General features: G+C 37.3%; 1 protein-coding gene across 1 annotated transcript in view; it reads right to left on the bottom strand.

The window, feature by feature from the left end:
* Positions 1 to 17,873, bottom strand: part of LOC124157015 (conserved oligomeric Golgi complex subunit 2) — a 113,570-nt gene that overhangs the window by 35,106 nt on the left and 60,591 nt on the right. Inside the window, exon 7 of the mRNA XM_046531480.1 lies at positions 1,516 to 1,728. Coding sequence (XP_046387436.1) covers positions 1,516 to 1,728 — 213 coding nt within the window. The remainder of the gene's footprint in view (positions 1 to 1,515; positions 1,729 to 17,873) is intronic.

Below are 17,873 nucleotides of genomic sequence, written 5' to 3'. Positions count from 1 at the left end.
TGCCATTTGTTAATCGTTATCACAAATGCAACATGAATTGGAAAATGAATATGTTTAAGCTCAAATGGGCACATAAGTTGGGATCATGGAATCTTCGGAATGAGAACTTCCTCATCTTTGAATTTTCCTTTGAGTAAAGTCGCGTGAATCACATTCACTATCAATTTTTTAATCGCCAAACGCGTTCCGTTGGATATTTATGGTTGGTTTAGGTTTCGAAAGATCATGAACACAGAGCCTACATTTAGCTGTAAATCGTGCCTTGGTAAGCCAGGTACGTCCAAGGACTTAAAATATTCAGATAGAAAGTTGGTGATTTCGTCTTCGTTCGTTACACAGTTAAAATATTCGAATTCATGCAGAGTACCAACTATTTGATCCTGATTTCCCTAGTTTGAGTTATCCACATCTTCGTTCTAGGCCGTCAAATTTGTTCGCTAAATCATCCATTTTTTATTTTTGTGGTGATCAATCATATTCTGGAACACTTCGTTGATGAGCTCACCTTCCGATGAAACTAATCTGCAAACATTTCGAGGAAGTGTTCTTTTTTTCTCGATTCCTCGACAGGAACACGGACATTACCGTTTGTCAACAATTGCTTGGAGATTTGTTTACAAACACGGTAGCGAAGAGTCTACTCGAGCTGGACTTACAATTAGCTCGAATTAAAATTTTTAAATACAATTTCAATATTTTGAATTTATTCAGCAATTGAAATATTATATGTATTGTTACAAAGTTCAGTTATTAAATTGGCAAAAACAAAACAAATAATTAAATTTGTAGTTTTGACTGACTTATCAATTGTTGTTGCGTTACTAACTCCTAAAAACATATCACTAATAAAGAGATGAATTTTTTTGCGAAATTATCCTTTTTTTTAATGTCCTATATGTTATCCGGGGCTGAGACGAGTCCAAAGAACCTAATATCAATAAAATCGGTGCAGCCGTTCTCGAGTTATAAGTGTTCTAACTATCACAATTTTCGAGTTTCTTTTACAAATAAAGATGTGCAATCTTTGTACATCACTGGTTGCTGATTGTGCTCATATTATTTGTATGCTAATGCACAGTAATTTTTGTGCAGTAATAGTGGAGTGATTTTTTCCTCTGCTCAGACTGAGCTCTGAAACTGAGCCTCAGGTAATGGAGTCTCAGGTTGCAGGTGGCGGATAGCTTACGTTCCATCAGGTATGCTGGGCAGCTGTATAGGGGCCCAAACCCAAAAGAGCAGTCCTGGGCCGAGGTGGCATCCTTAAGACGGAGTGGCAGGGACACACTCATCAAAACCCACATGACAATGCTGTGTCACGGCAAGTAAGTGTCGCCATCAAATACGCACTAACCCATGTTGTCTTGCACGAGTAAGAGGAATACCTCAGAGGCTGGGAGAAGACCACTATGTCACCACAAAAAATGCTTCTCCAATAACTTACAAGAGTAAGAATGCAAAAGGGAAGGGCAAGCCACCCGTTACTGTTACCCAAATAAACAAGGCTATCTCGCTCACTTGTGTCCAACACGGCGGATGAGCACATCGTCATGCCAGCAGCGGCTGATGCTCTGCCAGCAGGAACTGGTTGGTGCAAGCCAGAAGCCAGTGTGGATGGGGGAAGATGGGTTAAGGCCCAGCAAGCGGCCAGCACTGCTGCTGTCAAATCCATGACTGGGGTACGGCTGTTCAGGGAATGCACACTCGACACAGGCAGCCAGCTCCTGGAATCTGAATAAAAACAAGGGTACCTGAGAAAAACTCACAACTGCATTGGAATCCTCTCATAAAAATAGTTATACCCTTTATTCATAATATGAGTACTACATATAGATGCTGCAATAGGGTATTATCCTTTGTCAAAGAAAATGAAAGGCAATGATTGCGATTCGTTACCCACCATTAGTGTATTCATAACATACAAATTATTTGGTTTTAGAAATCCCAGTTTAGACAAATGTTAATGGTCAATTTTAATCTCATTTGAAAAATGCCAGATTGGCACCCATGCAATGCCACTCCACGTGATGTTACAGGGACCTTGATTCTACACAATTAGAAGGAGCTTTACATCATCTCAGATTACCAATGCATGCATGAGGCACAGAGCTCAGGGAAACATCTATTAACTCTTCAACGACGAGTGACGCAGTGAGTATGCCAGCCCCGTACTTCACATGCCATCAAGCGACGTAGCCACTACATCTCAGCGACCGTCTGCATATTTTAATTTTTTAATCCATTACATTATTTCACGATCCTTACATATTTGGTATTATTCAAAAGAGGAAGAATTTGACTTTTTTAACAATTATAGCAATTATAATACGAGTATATTAATTTTTTTAAACGTTTTATTGAGAGTGTTTAAAAAATATGGTAGTATCAAATTTTTGTCTTTGAACGATTGTTGCTCAACATTAAGTCCTAAAAATATTTTATTTGACTCAATTCTCACGGAGTGGCGGTGCCAGTTTTAGAGGACCAAGCCAGCTTACTATGTCCTTCAGCGGCGTATTTCTCTCTTCCACATCTCCTCTTGACCCTCCATATGCATCCTAGAAAGAGTGGCCCAGCCGTCCCCTCTCAACACCATGCTGTCTTACCTTGGCCCTCTGTCTGCTTTTCATCTCCATCAACACTTCGTAAACAATGAAGAGGGTCTTCTGTCTGTATCTTGCTTGCCTTGCCTGTAATATTTTTTCCTATGAAGTTGCTTTTGTGGCCCAGAATGTTGACTACGGCAGAGTCAGAGTTCACGGCTTAGGGCCCCTGCACTGGCAACTTTTTCAAAGCAACTATTTAGTTGCTAAAAACCCACGTGGTCTATTCCTGCCAGCAACAGTTTACTCACCCTCGGAATAGGTTCGGACGCAATAATTTAGTTGGGGCAACTAAAAAGCCACCTGTGCACAGGGCTCCAGCAAATACTGTGGGTTTCATTGGAACTTACTCATTGCTTTACAGAAGTTGCCAGTGCGCAGGGGGCCTTAGGGAAAGCATTCTTTTCAAAACGCCTAATGCTTAAGTCTGAATGAAACCTTTCTCGAGTGTGGTATCTCCTACGGAGTTGTTTATTTTCTGTGGATGTATCAACTTATAGAACCTTGAAAATATCGCTTATTTTACATCATGGCATTGACAAGCAGAAAAAGACTTTTGGTACCTGAAGAAGAAATCGAGGAGGAACTCCTATTGGAATACGATATGGAAGTGAGTGAAAGCAGTGAAAGTGATAGGGAGGAGGTGATCGAAGACCGTTCAGAATCGGATTTGATGAAGGAGTATAGCGATCATTCGGAGGAGGAACCAGAGGACAGCTTTACTGGGAAGGCATGAAAAATTACGAGGGAGAAAGAGAAAAGTTTGTCGGTGGCACTGGACTGCAAGGGAAAGCTTCATTGGTGACTTCATTTTAGATGCCTTTGAACTTTTCTTTGATTAAGAATTTGCAAGTATACAATCGTAAGGGAAACTAATCATTATGCAGATCAGTGCATGACCATTTGTAGGCCGTCCCTTTCCAAAAAATCCAGAATTTTCTCTCGGAAAATAGTGTCGGTGGATGAAATTTATACAGCTTTGGGATTATTTATGTTGATGGGAATTATACAGAATCCATCAATTCGTTCATATTTTTCCACCAAAAGAGTACTATCCACACCTGGATTTGGAGACGTAATTACAATAGATCGTTTTGAAATCATACGTAAATTTTTACATTTCACAAAAAAAAGACATGCTTAGTTATCGTGGACCATGCAAGTTGAAAAAAGTATTTCCAGTTATTTCACATCTCAATAAAACATTCAAGGAATACTATCTTCTTAAAAGAAATATCTAAATTGATGAGTCCTTAACTTTGTGGAAAGATCGCTTGTGTTTCAAATACAGTAAAACCTCTTTACATCGTAATGGAGGGGACCAAAATTTGGACAATTTGATGTATGGAGGTTCACTTTAGAGAGGTTTTAGTGGTAGGCACCATTTTTTCATATCCTTGGGAAATGAAAGGAGCTATTGTCTTTTAAGCCATTATATTAATATATTTAAATATGTATATAGGTATGCATAAGTGAACATATATTTACAATTTAATGGTTACACAAAGGTAAAAGTAAATTGTTCAAGAGGCCTTTTTAGAAAATAAATTAGTTAATGGGTTTGCTTAAAAAAATTTTCAAACAGTTTCGAAATAATGTTTTCAATTCCACGAGCACTTTTTAATGCCATTTTCACTGTAAAAAAATCACTAGCTGTTTTCGTTAATGCCTTTTGACCTAGGAAATAATTCCCTGGTCTAAGGGTTGTAATTTACTAATAGTGTTCGGAGGAAAGAACAATAGTTTTATATTTCTAAACATAATTTCTTCATCCTCGTATTTAACTGCCGGAGTTTTTTTATTTGTGCAGCCTAGATATACAGTTTCTTCTGTTTTTCCTCGGTTGTTTACAATAGATGTGAGGGTGAATGATGGTATTCCAAAGGTCACTGCCTTCTGCCTGTCCTCGTTGATGGCTAGGAAAATTGCTAATTATGTGGTAATGTCAAGCAGTCGCCTTCTTTTATTTTTTGAATCCATCATCAGCCTATGATTAATTAAGTAATTTTCATATTTTATGGCAAATAATTGAAAATACTCCTTATTATATCTTTTAGAATTGATTTATCATTCTTATAACATGTGACTTGTTAAAGATTGTAAAAAAATAAATAAACACGTGACTACTGCAAAAAATAGACAAGAAATTGAGCGTAATTTTGAAAATTTTGTTGAATTCCCTTTCTCCAAAATACAATGCACGTAGCGTTCCGAAGAAAAACTCTGTCGAGGGCACACAGAAACGCTAGGTCTGCAAAAGGACGTGATTTCCCGGTGAGAATGCTGGGCGAACTTCTTCAGAATGCGGCGGCGACAGTAAAAAATTTCATTGCCCTACCGCGTATCAGCTAATTAACTGTCTCCTTCACCTAACACTGTCGTGCATGGATTGATGTTCGTTCAGTATTTCTAGAAATTGACGTCCCAGACTCCCGATGGAATAGTCAGATTTCGCGGTATAAATACGCAGGCAAGACATATGACTGTCGCTAAGCGCAATAAATTTTAAACTACGATCGTTCACGAAAGCATCGAAAAAATTACCAAGGCGGTAGTAAGAAAGTGCTACACCGGGAAATATGGGAATAAAATAATTGCGAAACTGTATTTGATTTATTTCAAGTCGAGGAAAATTCATGAAATATTTTAATTTTAGAAGCGGAAGTAGCAATACGGTCGAGTAATTCTGTCTCCATGGATGGGAGTGAAGTTAGTTGAAATACTTCCGTCAGCAAGTGATTATAGGCTGCACTGGTCGCCTCTTTTTATTAACTGAACATAGTATGTAGGCACTTACAAGAAAATAAAGCCATCAGTAAAAGAAAGCGAATGCTATCACGCAATTTTGACCATGATTCGAGAGAAAACGATGTGTTCTGTCTTCATTTACCGTCACTTAATAATATTTGGATAGTTGGATGTCCTAACTAATGGTTAACGTGAAAATTATTAAAGGTGTATAAGAAAAAAATAAGCGTGAAACATTTATCGCTGAAAATGTCATTCCATGTAGGTAATCGCAGCTGCATTAATGGTCTCTAGTTGTCTCGGTACGATTTGCGGAGGTAGTTAGGCCATCTTGGGGCTGTCTTGTTGGTACGATGTATGGAGGTTTTACGAGACAAAGAGGTTCACTATATAGAGGTTTTCCTATAAATTTACATGTAAATCTGACGGGACCAGAGGGTTGGTACGAAGTATGGAGGTTTACGATGTAAAGAGGTTCACTACATAGAGGTTTTACTGTAGTATACTTGCCGATGAAATCATCGAAGTTTGGCATAAGGAAATACAAGCTCTGTGATGCAATGAACAGTTATTTATGTATTTCCTAATCTACACTGGGAGAGATTCAGTTTTTAGATCACAAATTTGCACTGCAAAATCAAGGAAAATAACTGTAATACTATTGAATCTTATATTTCCTTTACTAAATCAAGGCAGAACACTTGGGATGGACAATTTTTACAACTCACCAGATTTAGCAAAACTGTTGAAAGTTTCTTACAGTACTGACTGCGTCGGAACTTTGGGGATCAATAGAAAAAAGGTCCCTCAAAAGTTGAAAGATAAAAAAGAGAGAAAAAAGGAGAGGTAGTTGGCCAACACTGCGGCCCAGTTTCAGTTGTAAAGTGGAAAGATAAAAAAGTAATAACCATGATTTCTACATTCCATGGCATAGAAACAAAGACCATCGTAAAAAGAGGGAATGGACTCATAAAACCAATAAGTATTACCGATTATAATCAATGTATGGGTGAGGTGGATCTAAAAGATCAGTTACTTCAACCCTACTTGACTGACAGAAAGTGTCCAACAAGTGGCGCATGAAGCTATTTGGAAGACTACTGGTTTCGGCTGTATTGAATGCTCTAATAATATACTGGGAAAACGCAAATAAAAATGTTGACCATTTCACAATTTGCATCCGGCTAGTAGAATAACTGTTTCAGAAATAGGCAATCGGGAGATCCGGGTTCGAATCCCGGCTAAGTCAAATATTTTTTCATGGCGAACTTCATCCTTTGGTGTATTTAATATGCCAATAAGGTTATCCGAGTGCCTGGCCGACATTATGTCGATAGTTTCCGCGTGACAGAAAGACATTTCATCGGAAGGATCCCTCCCTCAGGAAAGAAACAACATCTGCAAAGGAGGTGTGTCGTCTGCACAAAACATTCCAGGAGAAGAGATAGTGTGTACTGGTGTGAAAACTGTGACGTGGGAATTTGCTTTGACTGTTTTGAGATCTACCACACGAAGCAGAATCACTGAGGCAAGCCATTTTTATAACTGGTATAATCAATGCTGAATGTATAATGCCTGCATCCCGCTCTGCCAAGAGGTGGCCCTTTGTGCATGTGCAACTACAATATATTTAATGCCTTGTAATATATATAAAATTGTGTATTTATAAAATAGTACCACCTAGATGAAAATAATACGCAAGAGTTGCTTTGCATTAAAAAAAAGGAAATCCGATTTTTGTAGGTGGTAGAAGAGGAAAATAAATATTTCACCAAAGAATATAACATTAAAATTGTTATATAATTTAAATATTTCCACAAAATATTATAAACAAGACATTATTTTATACAGAAAAAAAACAAATTAATTCAATGATTAGTTTTAAAGTTATAAATTATTTACCAGCCACATGCAAAAACCGGAGATGCCATATAAATCTCTTCCGACCTAAAAGATGGGATCCCTCCTCCGTTCTTGAAGGGTTAATAATCACCTATTAAAACTGCCTATGGTCAGAAAGTTTCATTCATTTGATAGGGTATTAATTAATAATCCTTATTTAAGCCAAATGCTACCAGCCAGCAGCCTGCATCGTAGCGGTGCTCATAGCTTTGCAACATGGTGGCCTTACATGGCAACAGCCGGAACCAAAATGATGTCACACGGGCTTTCCCAGCTTAGCCGTCGGGTTTTCATGCACTTGAAAATTCTCACTTTTCATTTAATCGCAAAAAAATAGATATCGTCATTTAAAAATCTAAAAGTGTGAAATGCGTGCTCCAGGAGTAATAATCTTTCAATTAAGGTAAAAAAAAAGGAAACCACCCTATTGTGATAAAAATATTTCTTAACACTTTTCTTTCAACAGAACATAAGTCTTCAGAAATTCATCAAATGAATACTACAGATTTCATCAGAGGGGAAAAAACTAAAAACAAAAATAGAGTAAAACCTATATACAACAAAACTCATACTGCAAAATTTTAGTCATTGGCCCAGTCCCGGACCCATGAAACAAGCGACCTTCCACCTTAGCCGAAGGACAAGATCTCACGCTTACTTTGCGAGGGAGTGTATCAACTACGATGCTCATGTGGTAAATGTTACATAGGACAGACTGGACGATCTATCAAAACCATGATAAGGGAACATGAATGTGCCACAGAGAAGAAGCAGTTCCGCCGTCTTGGAGCACATTTGGTCAGAACCTGCCCACACTCAGGGTTGGGCACGAATCACCTAATATTGATTCGAGTCACGAATCACGATTCACGTCTGGAAATTTGATTCAAATCTCGAATCATGAATCATGTGATTTTTTCCTGAAAATATGATTCGTGCGGTTCACGAATCACGAATCATGTTTTAAGGAAAATCATTGTGCCATTTCAGAATGACAATAACACTAAGTAATGGTCACATTATGAACATTGCTCCCATAATTGGGAACCTATACCAATTTTTTCGCCTGTTAATTAAAACTTGTGTAGATGCAGTGTGAATCAACGGGATATCATAAATTACCATAATTTCTGTACATCAACATCCCGCAAGCCAAAATAAAGGTGTGTGGTAGGGGGTGAATTCTCACCAAACATGCACTACATATCATGCATGAAAAAGAGTTGGCAATAATGTACTAGTCTAAACCGCACTATTAAAAAAAATAAATATAGCAAAGTGAGAATGCAAAAATATGCCGTTAGTTGGGTTACCTTCACGTCCTTAAACCAACATGGAGCTACCTATGATATACATTGATTCACTCGTATTGAACATATTAACCTCTATTCATATCCCTAATTGTAAGAGGAAAAAAGGAATTTAGAATCATAGGTTGGCAATCAATTCATCTATTTTTTTATTATGGTCAGTCTTCGATAGAAATTCGGGGGCTGTAAAATATTTTTAACATCAACACTGAAAATATGATCTTGGAGTTTATTTCGGAGATGAAGTCTACATTTGAGTTTACAATCTGACAATGATTCCCACTTTCATTCTTTTAATACGCTGGTTACGCTAAAATAGTTAGAGTACTGTCCCTTCAAAAAACTTGCCGATCTTCACTGCGCAAGTTCGAGTTCATTATTTAGACGTATTTTGTAGGGATCCCATACACTGGCAGCATATTCCAATTGAGGTCTAACCAGGAAAAAGTAGCTGATTTCTCGCACATGGTCGTCACATTTACCCAGTACTCTTTTTAATGAATCCCAGTTTACTATTAGCTTGGCCCATTATTTCACATATGTGTTTACCCCAGGAAAGATCATGCGTCAGTCTTATTCCAAGATATTTAATGGATTCCATGTTTGCTTATTCATTATTACTTATTAGGTAAGTGCTAAGAGGATAACAATTCTTTTCTGAAAAATCCATTACTGCACATTTTTAAATGTTTAATTTTAACTACCATGTATAACACCATTTTTCAATTGCTTGTAGGTCACAATTTACATGTTCTAAATCATTTGGGCATAGAATTTCTCTGTAGTCATCGGCAAATAGTTGAAGCTTACTTTTGACCACATTATTGATATCATTTACGTACAGATGGAACAGGAGTGAGCCTATCACACTACCTTGTAAGACACCTCATGTGACTTCAATTGCTGCGGAGGTAACACTGTCAAAAACAACTCTTTGAATCCGATCGTGCAGGAAATGATTTATGCATGATATACTATTAATGTCTAACTCATACGATTTTAATTTCAAAATTAGCTTGCTATGAGACACCTTATCAAAAGCTTTCTTGAAATCGAGGAATATAAAATCCCCTGGAATATTATTTTCGCCACTAACTAAAATATCGTGGGAAGGGAGAGTAAGTCAAGTTTCACATGATTCATTCTTTTGAAAGCCATGCTGAACATTGGAATGTTATGTTAATTCACCTTTCTTGCAATGTCCTAATGTAGCATCAATGATTTTTTTCTACACCAGTAGTATTTTAGAAACAATGACAGATGGTACGGAAAATATTGAACACTTTAATTGTACTTTCAAGTTCTTTCAGATTAAATAAAACACTGGATTACATATGGCTAAAAAATTGCTTTAAAAATTTATCTAAACAAAACAAAACTTGGATGAATATTTCTCGGGTTTCTAGCCGAGTGAGAAAATTCATGGCTAAAGTTGCAATTAATTACATCCAACAAAGATTACAATATTGCAATCCAAATGCCCAATGATATGTTAAGCAGGGCTAGTGAATGGTTCAAATGCAATGAACTATACTTAAATGAGAGTAAAACCTTAAAATTCACCTTTGCACTAAAAGAAACAGACAATGAAATAGATTCAGTCAATATCCTGGGTTTCGACCTAGACCAGAGGCTGTCTTGGGATACCCACATCGATAAATTATGTAATAAAATCAGTAGAGTTCTGTATCTTCTCAGAAAACTAAAACCTATTGTATCAAAGGCAGTATAGATAATGCATTTTTTCAAAGTCACAACTGTTACAGTATTGTACTGTGGGATAATGCTTCCAAGGCAAGTAAGGTGCTCTTGTTACAAAAGAAAGCCATACAGACATTATTCAATTTAAAGCATAAGGATCACTGCAAGCCTTTCTTTCTTCAATCAGGAATTATGACTGTGTCTTCACTTTATATATATGAGCTGCTAAAATTTGCCAAAGATAACCTGAAAACTTTGACGTGTAGGTCTGATGTACATACACACCATACCAGGCATAAAGACGACCTGGACAAACCATATTATAGATTGTCAAAGACAAAAAAAATTAAAAACATGGCTATCTAGTCATTCAACATACTGCCAAGGGATATGAAATTAAAAACTTCATATAATTTAAAAAACATAGCCCGGAAATGGTTGTGTTTCCATTCCCTTCTTAGAAACCATTAATTAAAAAAATAATGGACAGAAGATGACAACTTTTGGTGAAAGAATGACGTACGTTTCCAGCAGTGAAATTAATTCGTGATTCGTCAGTGAGTCGTGATCTGCATCACAAATATTCGGCTCACGAATCATCTCAACTAGTAAAAAAAGAGTCGACTCATGGTTCATGAATCATGAAAAAAAAATGATCCGAATCACGTATCACAAATCACAGTTTGTGATTCGCGAATCATGATTCGTGATTCGTGAAGACGAATCATGCCCATCCCTGCCCACACTGTGGACTTCGATAAGCCTTAAGTCCTCTGTATTGGAAGCTGCTACTATTCCAGGCTAATATGAGAGGCAAAAGAGATAACTAAGCATCCTGAGAACTGCAACAGAGAAGACAGCAATAAACTCACCAACACATGGAAAAGTCTTCAAAATCAATAACCAATCAGAATCCACCTGAGATCCAACCAATCAGAACTGACCTCTGATCCCCCAAGTGTCTATAAAAGACGTCCAAAATTATGCATCGCCACTTCTGACATGAAGATGCATCCAGCAGGATGACTGGAGAAACTGTCATCACCTATGGACAACACAATGCGGAGGAACACCCAAAAGCTGTGACTCATATGATAGACATGCATTCAAAGATGTTTTTTCTTGTGAAAAAAATTCATATGTGCTTTTGAAACTCCCTCCTTGCATGCGGGTGGGCATTGCCGGCAGTAGATGAATTTTCAAACCAGTCTAAAAAAAATGCTGTGTCATCCAGGCCCTTTTGTTGCTCATACAAATGACAGGCAAAAGCTACTTTGTACACTATTTCATTGCTCACAGTGTATTCTATAATAAATCGTAACTGGCTTTAATTTGAAATCCCCTCAGGCATTATAACCACGCAGCAATGTGAAACGGTCTTTAAATGCCTTAAAACCTAACCCAAATTTTTCTTCCTTGAAAATGAATGAACAATATTGTCTCTTCCAAAACAATCCCGTCTCGTCAAAATTAAAAACAAAAAACTAGTTGAGGGGGAATGGAGCCACTCTCAATCACATTTAGGAGTTCATCAGAAAATGTTGCAGCGACTGTGCTATCAACACTTGCAGATTCACCTGATATCCAACCCAACAGTTCTGCCAGATCAAGTTACAAATGAACAAGGGGAAATTACTACAAATCCCATTGAAATCTCCAATGCCCTAAACCACTCATTCTTGCAACTTCCTAAGAGGGTGATTACCACCCAAAGTGGAGCTACTCTCGAAAACCATAAAATAAGTAGCTCATTGTATCTTAAGCCATGCTCAGAAAGAGAGTTGTCTCTCTATATAGCCAAGATAGGAAAGAAAAAGTCGGTTATTAAAGTAATTAAAGACTGTGAGTCAGGGGGTCCCTCATACGAAGACCCTTACTCTCATTAGTCAACCAGTCCTTGTCAGAAGGTGTATATCCTGATTCCTTGAAGGTATCTAATAGAAATAATCTGCAAAACTACAGGCCAGTATCTATAGTGCCACAATTTGGTAAATTATTTGAGTATGTATTCTGTAAAAGGCTCATTGACTATCTTGATAAGCAAAACATAATATCACTCCATCAATATGGCTTTCAGCAGGGAAAATCGACAGAATTGGCTCTATTTAATGCAATTGATAATATTACACAGGAAATAAATAGTAAAAATAAGGTAATGGGGATATTTTTTGACATGAGCCGAGCCTTTGATGCTGTGGATCATGACAAATTGCTAAAAAAATGTGAATCAATAGGTATTAGGGGCATTCCTCTAAATTGGCTTAAGACATATCTTCATGGAAGAAACAGAAAGTAACATACAGGAAAGATGGGACGGTCTATTTCTCCTCCACATTAGAAGTCAAAAAGGGTGTACCACAGGGGTCAGTATTGGGTCCTCTTCTCTTTCTAATATTCATCAATGACCTACCTAATAAAATTGTAACCCAAGATAATAAGTGTGTATTATATGCAGATGATGTAACCATCTTATCAAAAAGAAAAAATCTGACCGCGTTAATTGATTCCAGTCAATATATAATAAAATGCATGCAAACTTGGTGTGATGTCAATGAACTAAGGCTAAATGATGATAAAACCCAAGTGATATTGTTTTCTGCTGGGCACAGCCCAAAGGACAATGATCTACTGCAATGTAAAAATAATTATCTTAATGATATGGAATGTGTAAAGTTTCTAGGAATTTATGTGGATAGAAATATGAAGTGGGATGCACATATAGAGCACCTATGTAAAAAACTGAATACAGTGTTCTATCTTATATCAGTATTAAAGCATAGTGTAAGCCAGTATGTTCTGAAAACCCTTTACTATGGACTATTCTACTCAAGAATTTCATATGGAATTATAATATGGGGATCTTCGCCCCAACTTCATGATGTGTTTGTTATACAAAAGAAATTTGTGAGAAGTATGTGCAAACTAAAGTATCGAGCTCATTGTCGCCCTTTTTTTAAAAGCCTTAAATTACTCACTGTACCTTGCGTATATATATATCAGAGTGTCATATATGTAAAAAGGTATAAAGGTTGTTTTACTATGAATAATAAGATACATTCCTATGAAACAAGGAGATGTTATGACGTTCATGTCAAACAATCGAACCTAGCTCTGGTATCTAGAGGGCCTGAGCACATGTGTACAAAATTGTATAATAACCTACCTGTAAACATTAAAAGTATAGAAAATATTGATGTTTTTAAAAAGAGGGTCTTTGCTTACTTAATAGAGAAGTGTTTTTATAGTATAAAAGAATATCTTCAATCTGAAATGTAGCATTTTCTTATGTTAATTTGTTAATTTTGACGTGCCCTATATACTTGTTTAATGATTTTATCATGACATATTGTATCCTTGGGCAAATAAATATTATTATTATTATTATTATTATTATCACAGCACTAAAACATATTATTCGTGCATTGAGATTTCAGTAAAAACGAATAATGATATCTGCAAAAAACAAAAAATTAATATTCGCCATTCAAAATTTTATAATGAATTGCAACTGCTGTCTCCTCCTTTACCACAAGGCCAACTCACTCACCGATTCCAAGGTGTTTCATTACGAGGTTCCGTAAGTCATGCAAGGGAACAAACCTGTCTTCTATTGCCACTAAATAAACTTAATTTTAACACTTAGTGGCTTTATTTGCTGTGATATTGTGGTGGATATTTTATAAATGTGTTATGTGCACTGTGGGAATGTTGTTCAAATTTCCCTCCCACAGGTACCATAGAAAATACCGAAACTAAATGTCAAAACTCCGGAGAAAGTGGCACCGCTTCATTCGTTGCAATACTTTTGAATCTCACTGTAAATATTCATGTCTCTCTACACCTACTATGCATTGCTATTATATTATGTCAAAAATATTTACTTGGTAAGAGCACCATTATTACATTATCATAATACAGAAGAACTTATTTAGTATTTTTCTGAAGGGACCACAAAAAATGATCGAGCTATCCAGGAAAATGTGCTAACCAGGGAAGTAAATTTAGGTATAATTCACAGTGTCCGGCGATATATGGTGGAAATGTTTAATGTTCATGATGATAAAATAAAATAAAATGGTTAATTTCCACACACTTTTTTTATTAACGAACTACCGACCCGGTTTCGACACGTAGTGTTCGAAACCGGGTCGGTAGTTCGTTAATAAAAAAAGTGTGTGGAAATTAACCATTTTATTTTATTTTATCATCATGTAAATTTAGGTAATTGTGGAAAAGTCATCATAATTACAATTACTTTCCAAAGTTCTCGTAGAATCGTCTTCCTGAACTCTTTCCACATTGAAAATCAAAGAAATGAGCACTGCATTGCAAAAACAGTACCATGTGAATGATATCTCCACAATTTTTCATAGATTTCTCTTAGAAAATTTTGTAAAACGGTGTCATTCTCCCATGATTTGTCATTTTTATGTTTTAAGAGGACAAATAAAGCTAAGTAATTTCTTCTTTCAGCTTACTCAAAGAATATGACAATAACTCAGTGTGCAGTGGAACCTCGTTAAAGCAAGTACACGCTATTGCGAGACCTCCACCATTACGAGAGATAGCCGAGGCACCGTCAATTGACCCTATAATAAGTTAATTGTTTTTACGAGACCCTTTTGGTGTTGGCACTCGCCATGGCGAGAGTTTCCATTGCCGGAAAACCTTCACCAAGAGTCCCTAATCTCTGTAATTTCTAGCGATCTGTTAGAAATGAAGTTAACATGCAGTGCTCAGTCTCAAATTCATGTGGTGAACTTTCGTTCGATAAATAAGTAGTTCATTTTGGTGAAAATACTTTGGCATTAACATTTGCAAATGCTCAATCTTCTTTTGTTCCTAGGGCAGCAGAAAGCAGTCGTCAGCATACCCGCACATCCGTGAGTTGCGGGAATAGAAAGCATTTGATGGCATACACCATGGCCAAAAAACACCAAACACGTCTAAGCAAGAAAATAAAAATGATAGAATAGGAGAGTGGTGTAATTAATTTGTCTTCTTATTTGCACTTAACAATTAAAAAAAAGTTCCAAAGGCATGAAGAGTTAGAAGGTTCTTTGTTCGGGTGGTTTTGCCCATTTCAATTTGCGGGAACTTCTGAGAAAGAGCTATGCCTAAGCCTAAAGCTGAGTATTTCAGGGATAGATTGCAAATCGAGAACTTCAAGAGTTTTGATGGTTGGCTATACTAATTCAATGCACCAAAGCATTATCTCACGTCATAATTGCTGGTGATGCCTGTGGTGTAAACCCGAAGTCTTTGAAGATAGGACTCCAATCCTAAGTATCTTAAGAAGCATTCCCCTCGTGATATAACATAGACGAAATGGAAATCTTTTACAACCTACTCCCCGACAAAACCCTTGCAGTACGAGGTATTTCTTGCAATGATGCTTCTAGAGGTAGGTAGTGAGCCATAGCAATGGTGTAGGATGTACGATACAATGATACTCAGTGTGAATTGTCCGGATGGACGCATTTATTCTCTGTTGCGGTTACAAGTAATAGTCGCGATGACAATGTACTATTCACAAGGTTGAACTCTTCGCGTCAGTGGTCGGAGTCGTACTGGTGCTCTCTTCCGTCACCCAGGCGGCCGAGCATACCCTGGTGGCCACTGGAACAACTCACAGAACAACTGACTCGCATTTGGTGTCATGTCGTATGCATTTGGCGCCGCCACAGGTGGCATATGTGAAGAGCTGACGCTGCGCTTTTTGTTTATTTAATTTAAAACATTCTGCATTCCTTTTTCATGTTTCTCAGTCATTATTGAGAATGTTAAATCAATAAATTCATACTCTTAAGTTTTCGTGCGAAAGATGCACAGAGAAAATAAATCATTCGCCTTGACCGGGATTCGAACCCGGATCCCCCGATTTCTGGTCGAAGCGTCATTCTTCCCAGTGGATATTTTCGGACACTACCGGACAAGATGCTGCTGGACTGCTGAGCATATGATGCCATAAGCAGTCCAAATCGTGCGCACAGCGCCACAGCCGAAGGCGGCTAGTCCCGGTATACTTTAAACTCTTAAGTTTTGGCTTTAGGGTTCATCAGATGCATATGCCTTTCTGTTTCTTTGTCGCAAATATTACCCATGTGAGTTATATTTGTCGCAGTTTCTTGGAGATTGCTTTTGTTTTACTTAAGAGGACGCAGTACACCCCTATATTGCATGCTTATACACGTTCCGTTCTTATACAGTTGATTTTGCTTGTACAGGCACGCGGTTTTCGATATACTCAAGGAAAGTATGTAGCTAAGTCGGTATCTTATTTTTATTTTTTTCTAAATGATACATCTATGCAAGGCGCTATTGGAAATAATGGGTATTTTCGGGAATCTCTGTGGAATATTGAATCCATTAATGACGTTTCTGCTTACGCATCACCCTTTAGTCAGATGTTTATGGTTAACACACCAACTCTCGTGGCCAATACTTATCAGATAAGTGCGTAATTAAGGAATGAAAAACGAGAGTTTTGAGGGATTTCAGTCCCAAAACGGGCATCAATGACAGCAGCCGCAGTCATCTTAGTTCTAACTTCTCTCGCCCCGAGCGCTCTGTCAGAAATAGAACGGATTGCTTTTATATGCTGCTCCCTGAGTCTAGACTGTCGCAAAGACCTTGAAAGAGGTCCTAGAGGGATGGAGGGGAAATTTTCCCCTCCGTGGCCGGTGTGCATGAGGAACATAAGGAACGAATTGAAGTCTTCAGTGTCTGCCACCGCATCAGTGCAACAGTGCTTGAAATCATTCAGATGCCGACTGCCAAACAACGCCAAAAAAAGGGGCGAAGTGATAAAAAATTTAATATGTCTGCCCCAAGAAAACGAAGAAAGGGTCAAAACCTAGCAAAGGGAAGAACGAAGGTAAAGTATAAGTTCTCGCTATGGGGAAAAAAGTCGCGTTCATCGTGATTGAGGAAAAAATGTTTATTTAATCCTGAATAGAATTGATAGGTTAATTATCTGAATTATTTTCTATTTCAATCATAATTACAGAAAATCAACTTACAGTGAGATGGAAAGAGACTCACAATCAGATGTTGGCGATTGTCCGCCAATCCATACAGTGCAGTATCCCAACAATTACCAGGAAACTACTAACCTGTCCCCATCGGACAACACACATTCGGAAAAGCAACCAGAAACTGTAAATTACCTCGAACGAAAAGATCTGCGAGTGAAACAGGAATTCATCAGGACTTTTCAAATTCCATAAGGGCAGCATTTTCGTTGCCATTCGTGTGGCATATCCGATATAAACAGAAATTGAAGTTGTATCTTATATTCAAGCCAACATTATTTTGTAATCCTTATTGGTATTACTGATTTTGCTGCAATATTTACCTTGTCGCCAAGGTTTTTCCAATCACTACAGCTGATGCAACTCCACTACGAAAGCTTTTCGGATTCATAACGTCTGAATAATTAAGTACTATTAAAATACAAATTCAACAGGAAAATAGAATATTATTTTTATGCTACGAAAATGATATTTTTTGTTCCCAAGTCTCTTTTCTGTGGTTTTATTTAGGTATCCAAGGATGTCAGATTCACAGCATGAGTTTGATCTGGCCCGAGGGACCAAAAAATGTGCGCGTG

This window comes from Ischnura elegans, chromosome 4, assembly GCF_921293095.1.
Source record: "Ischnura elegans chromosome 4, ioIscEleg1.1, whole genome shotgun sequence".
Classification (NCBI taxonomy): domain Eukaryota; kingdom Metazoa; phylum Arthropoda; class Insecta; order Odonata; family Coenagrionidae; genus Ischnura; species Ischnura elegans.
This window is presented reverse-complemented; position numbering and strand designations above follow the sequence as displayed.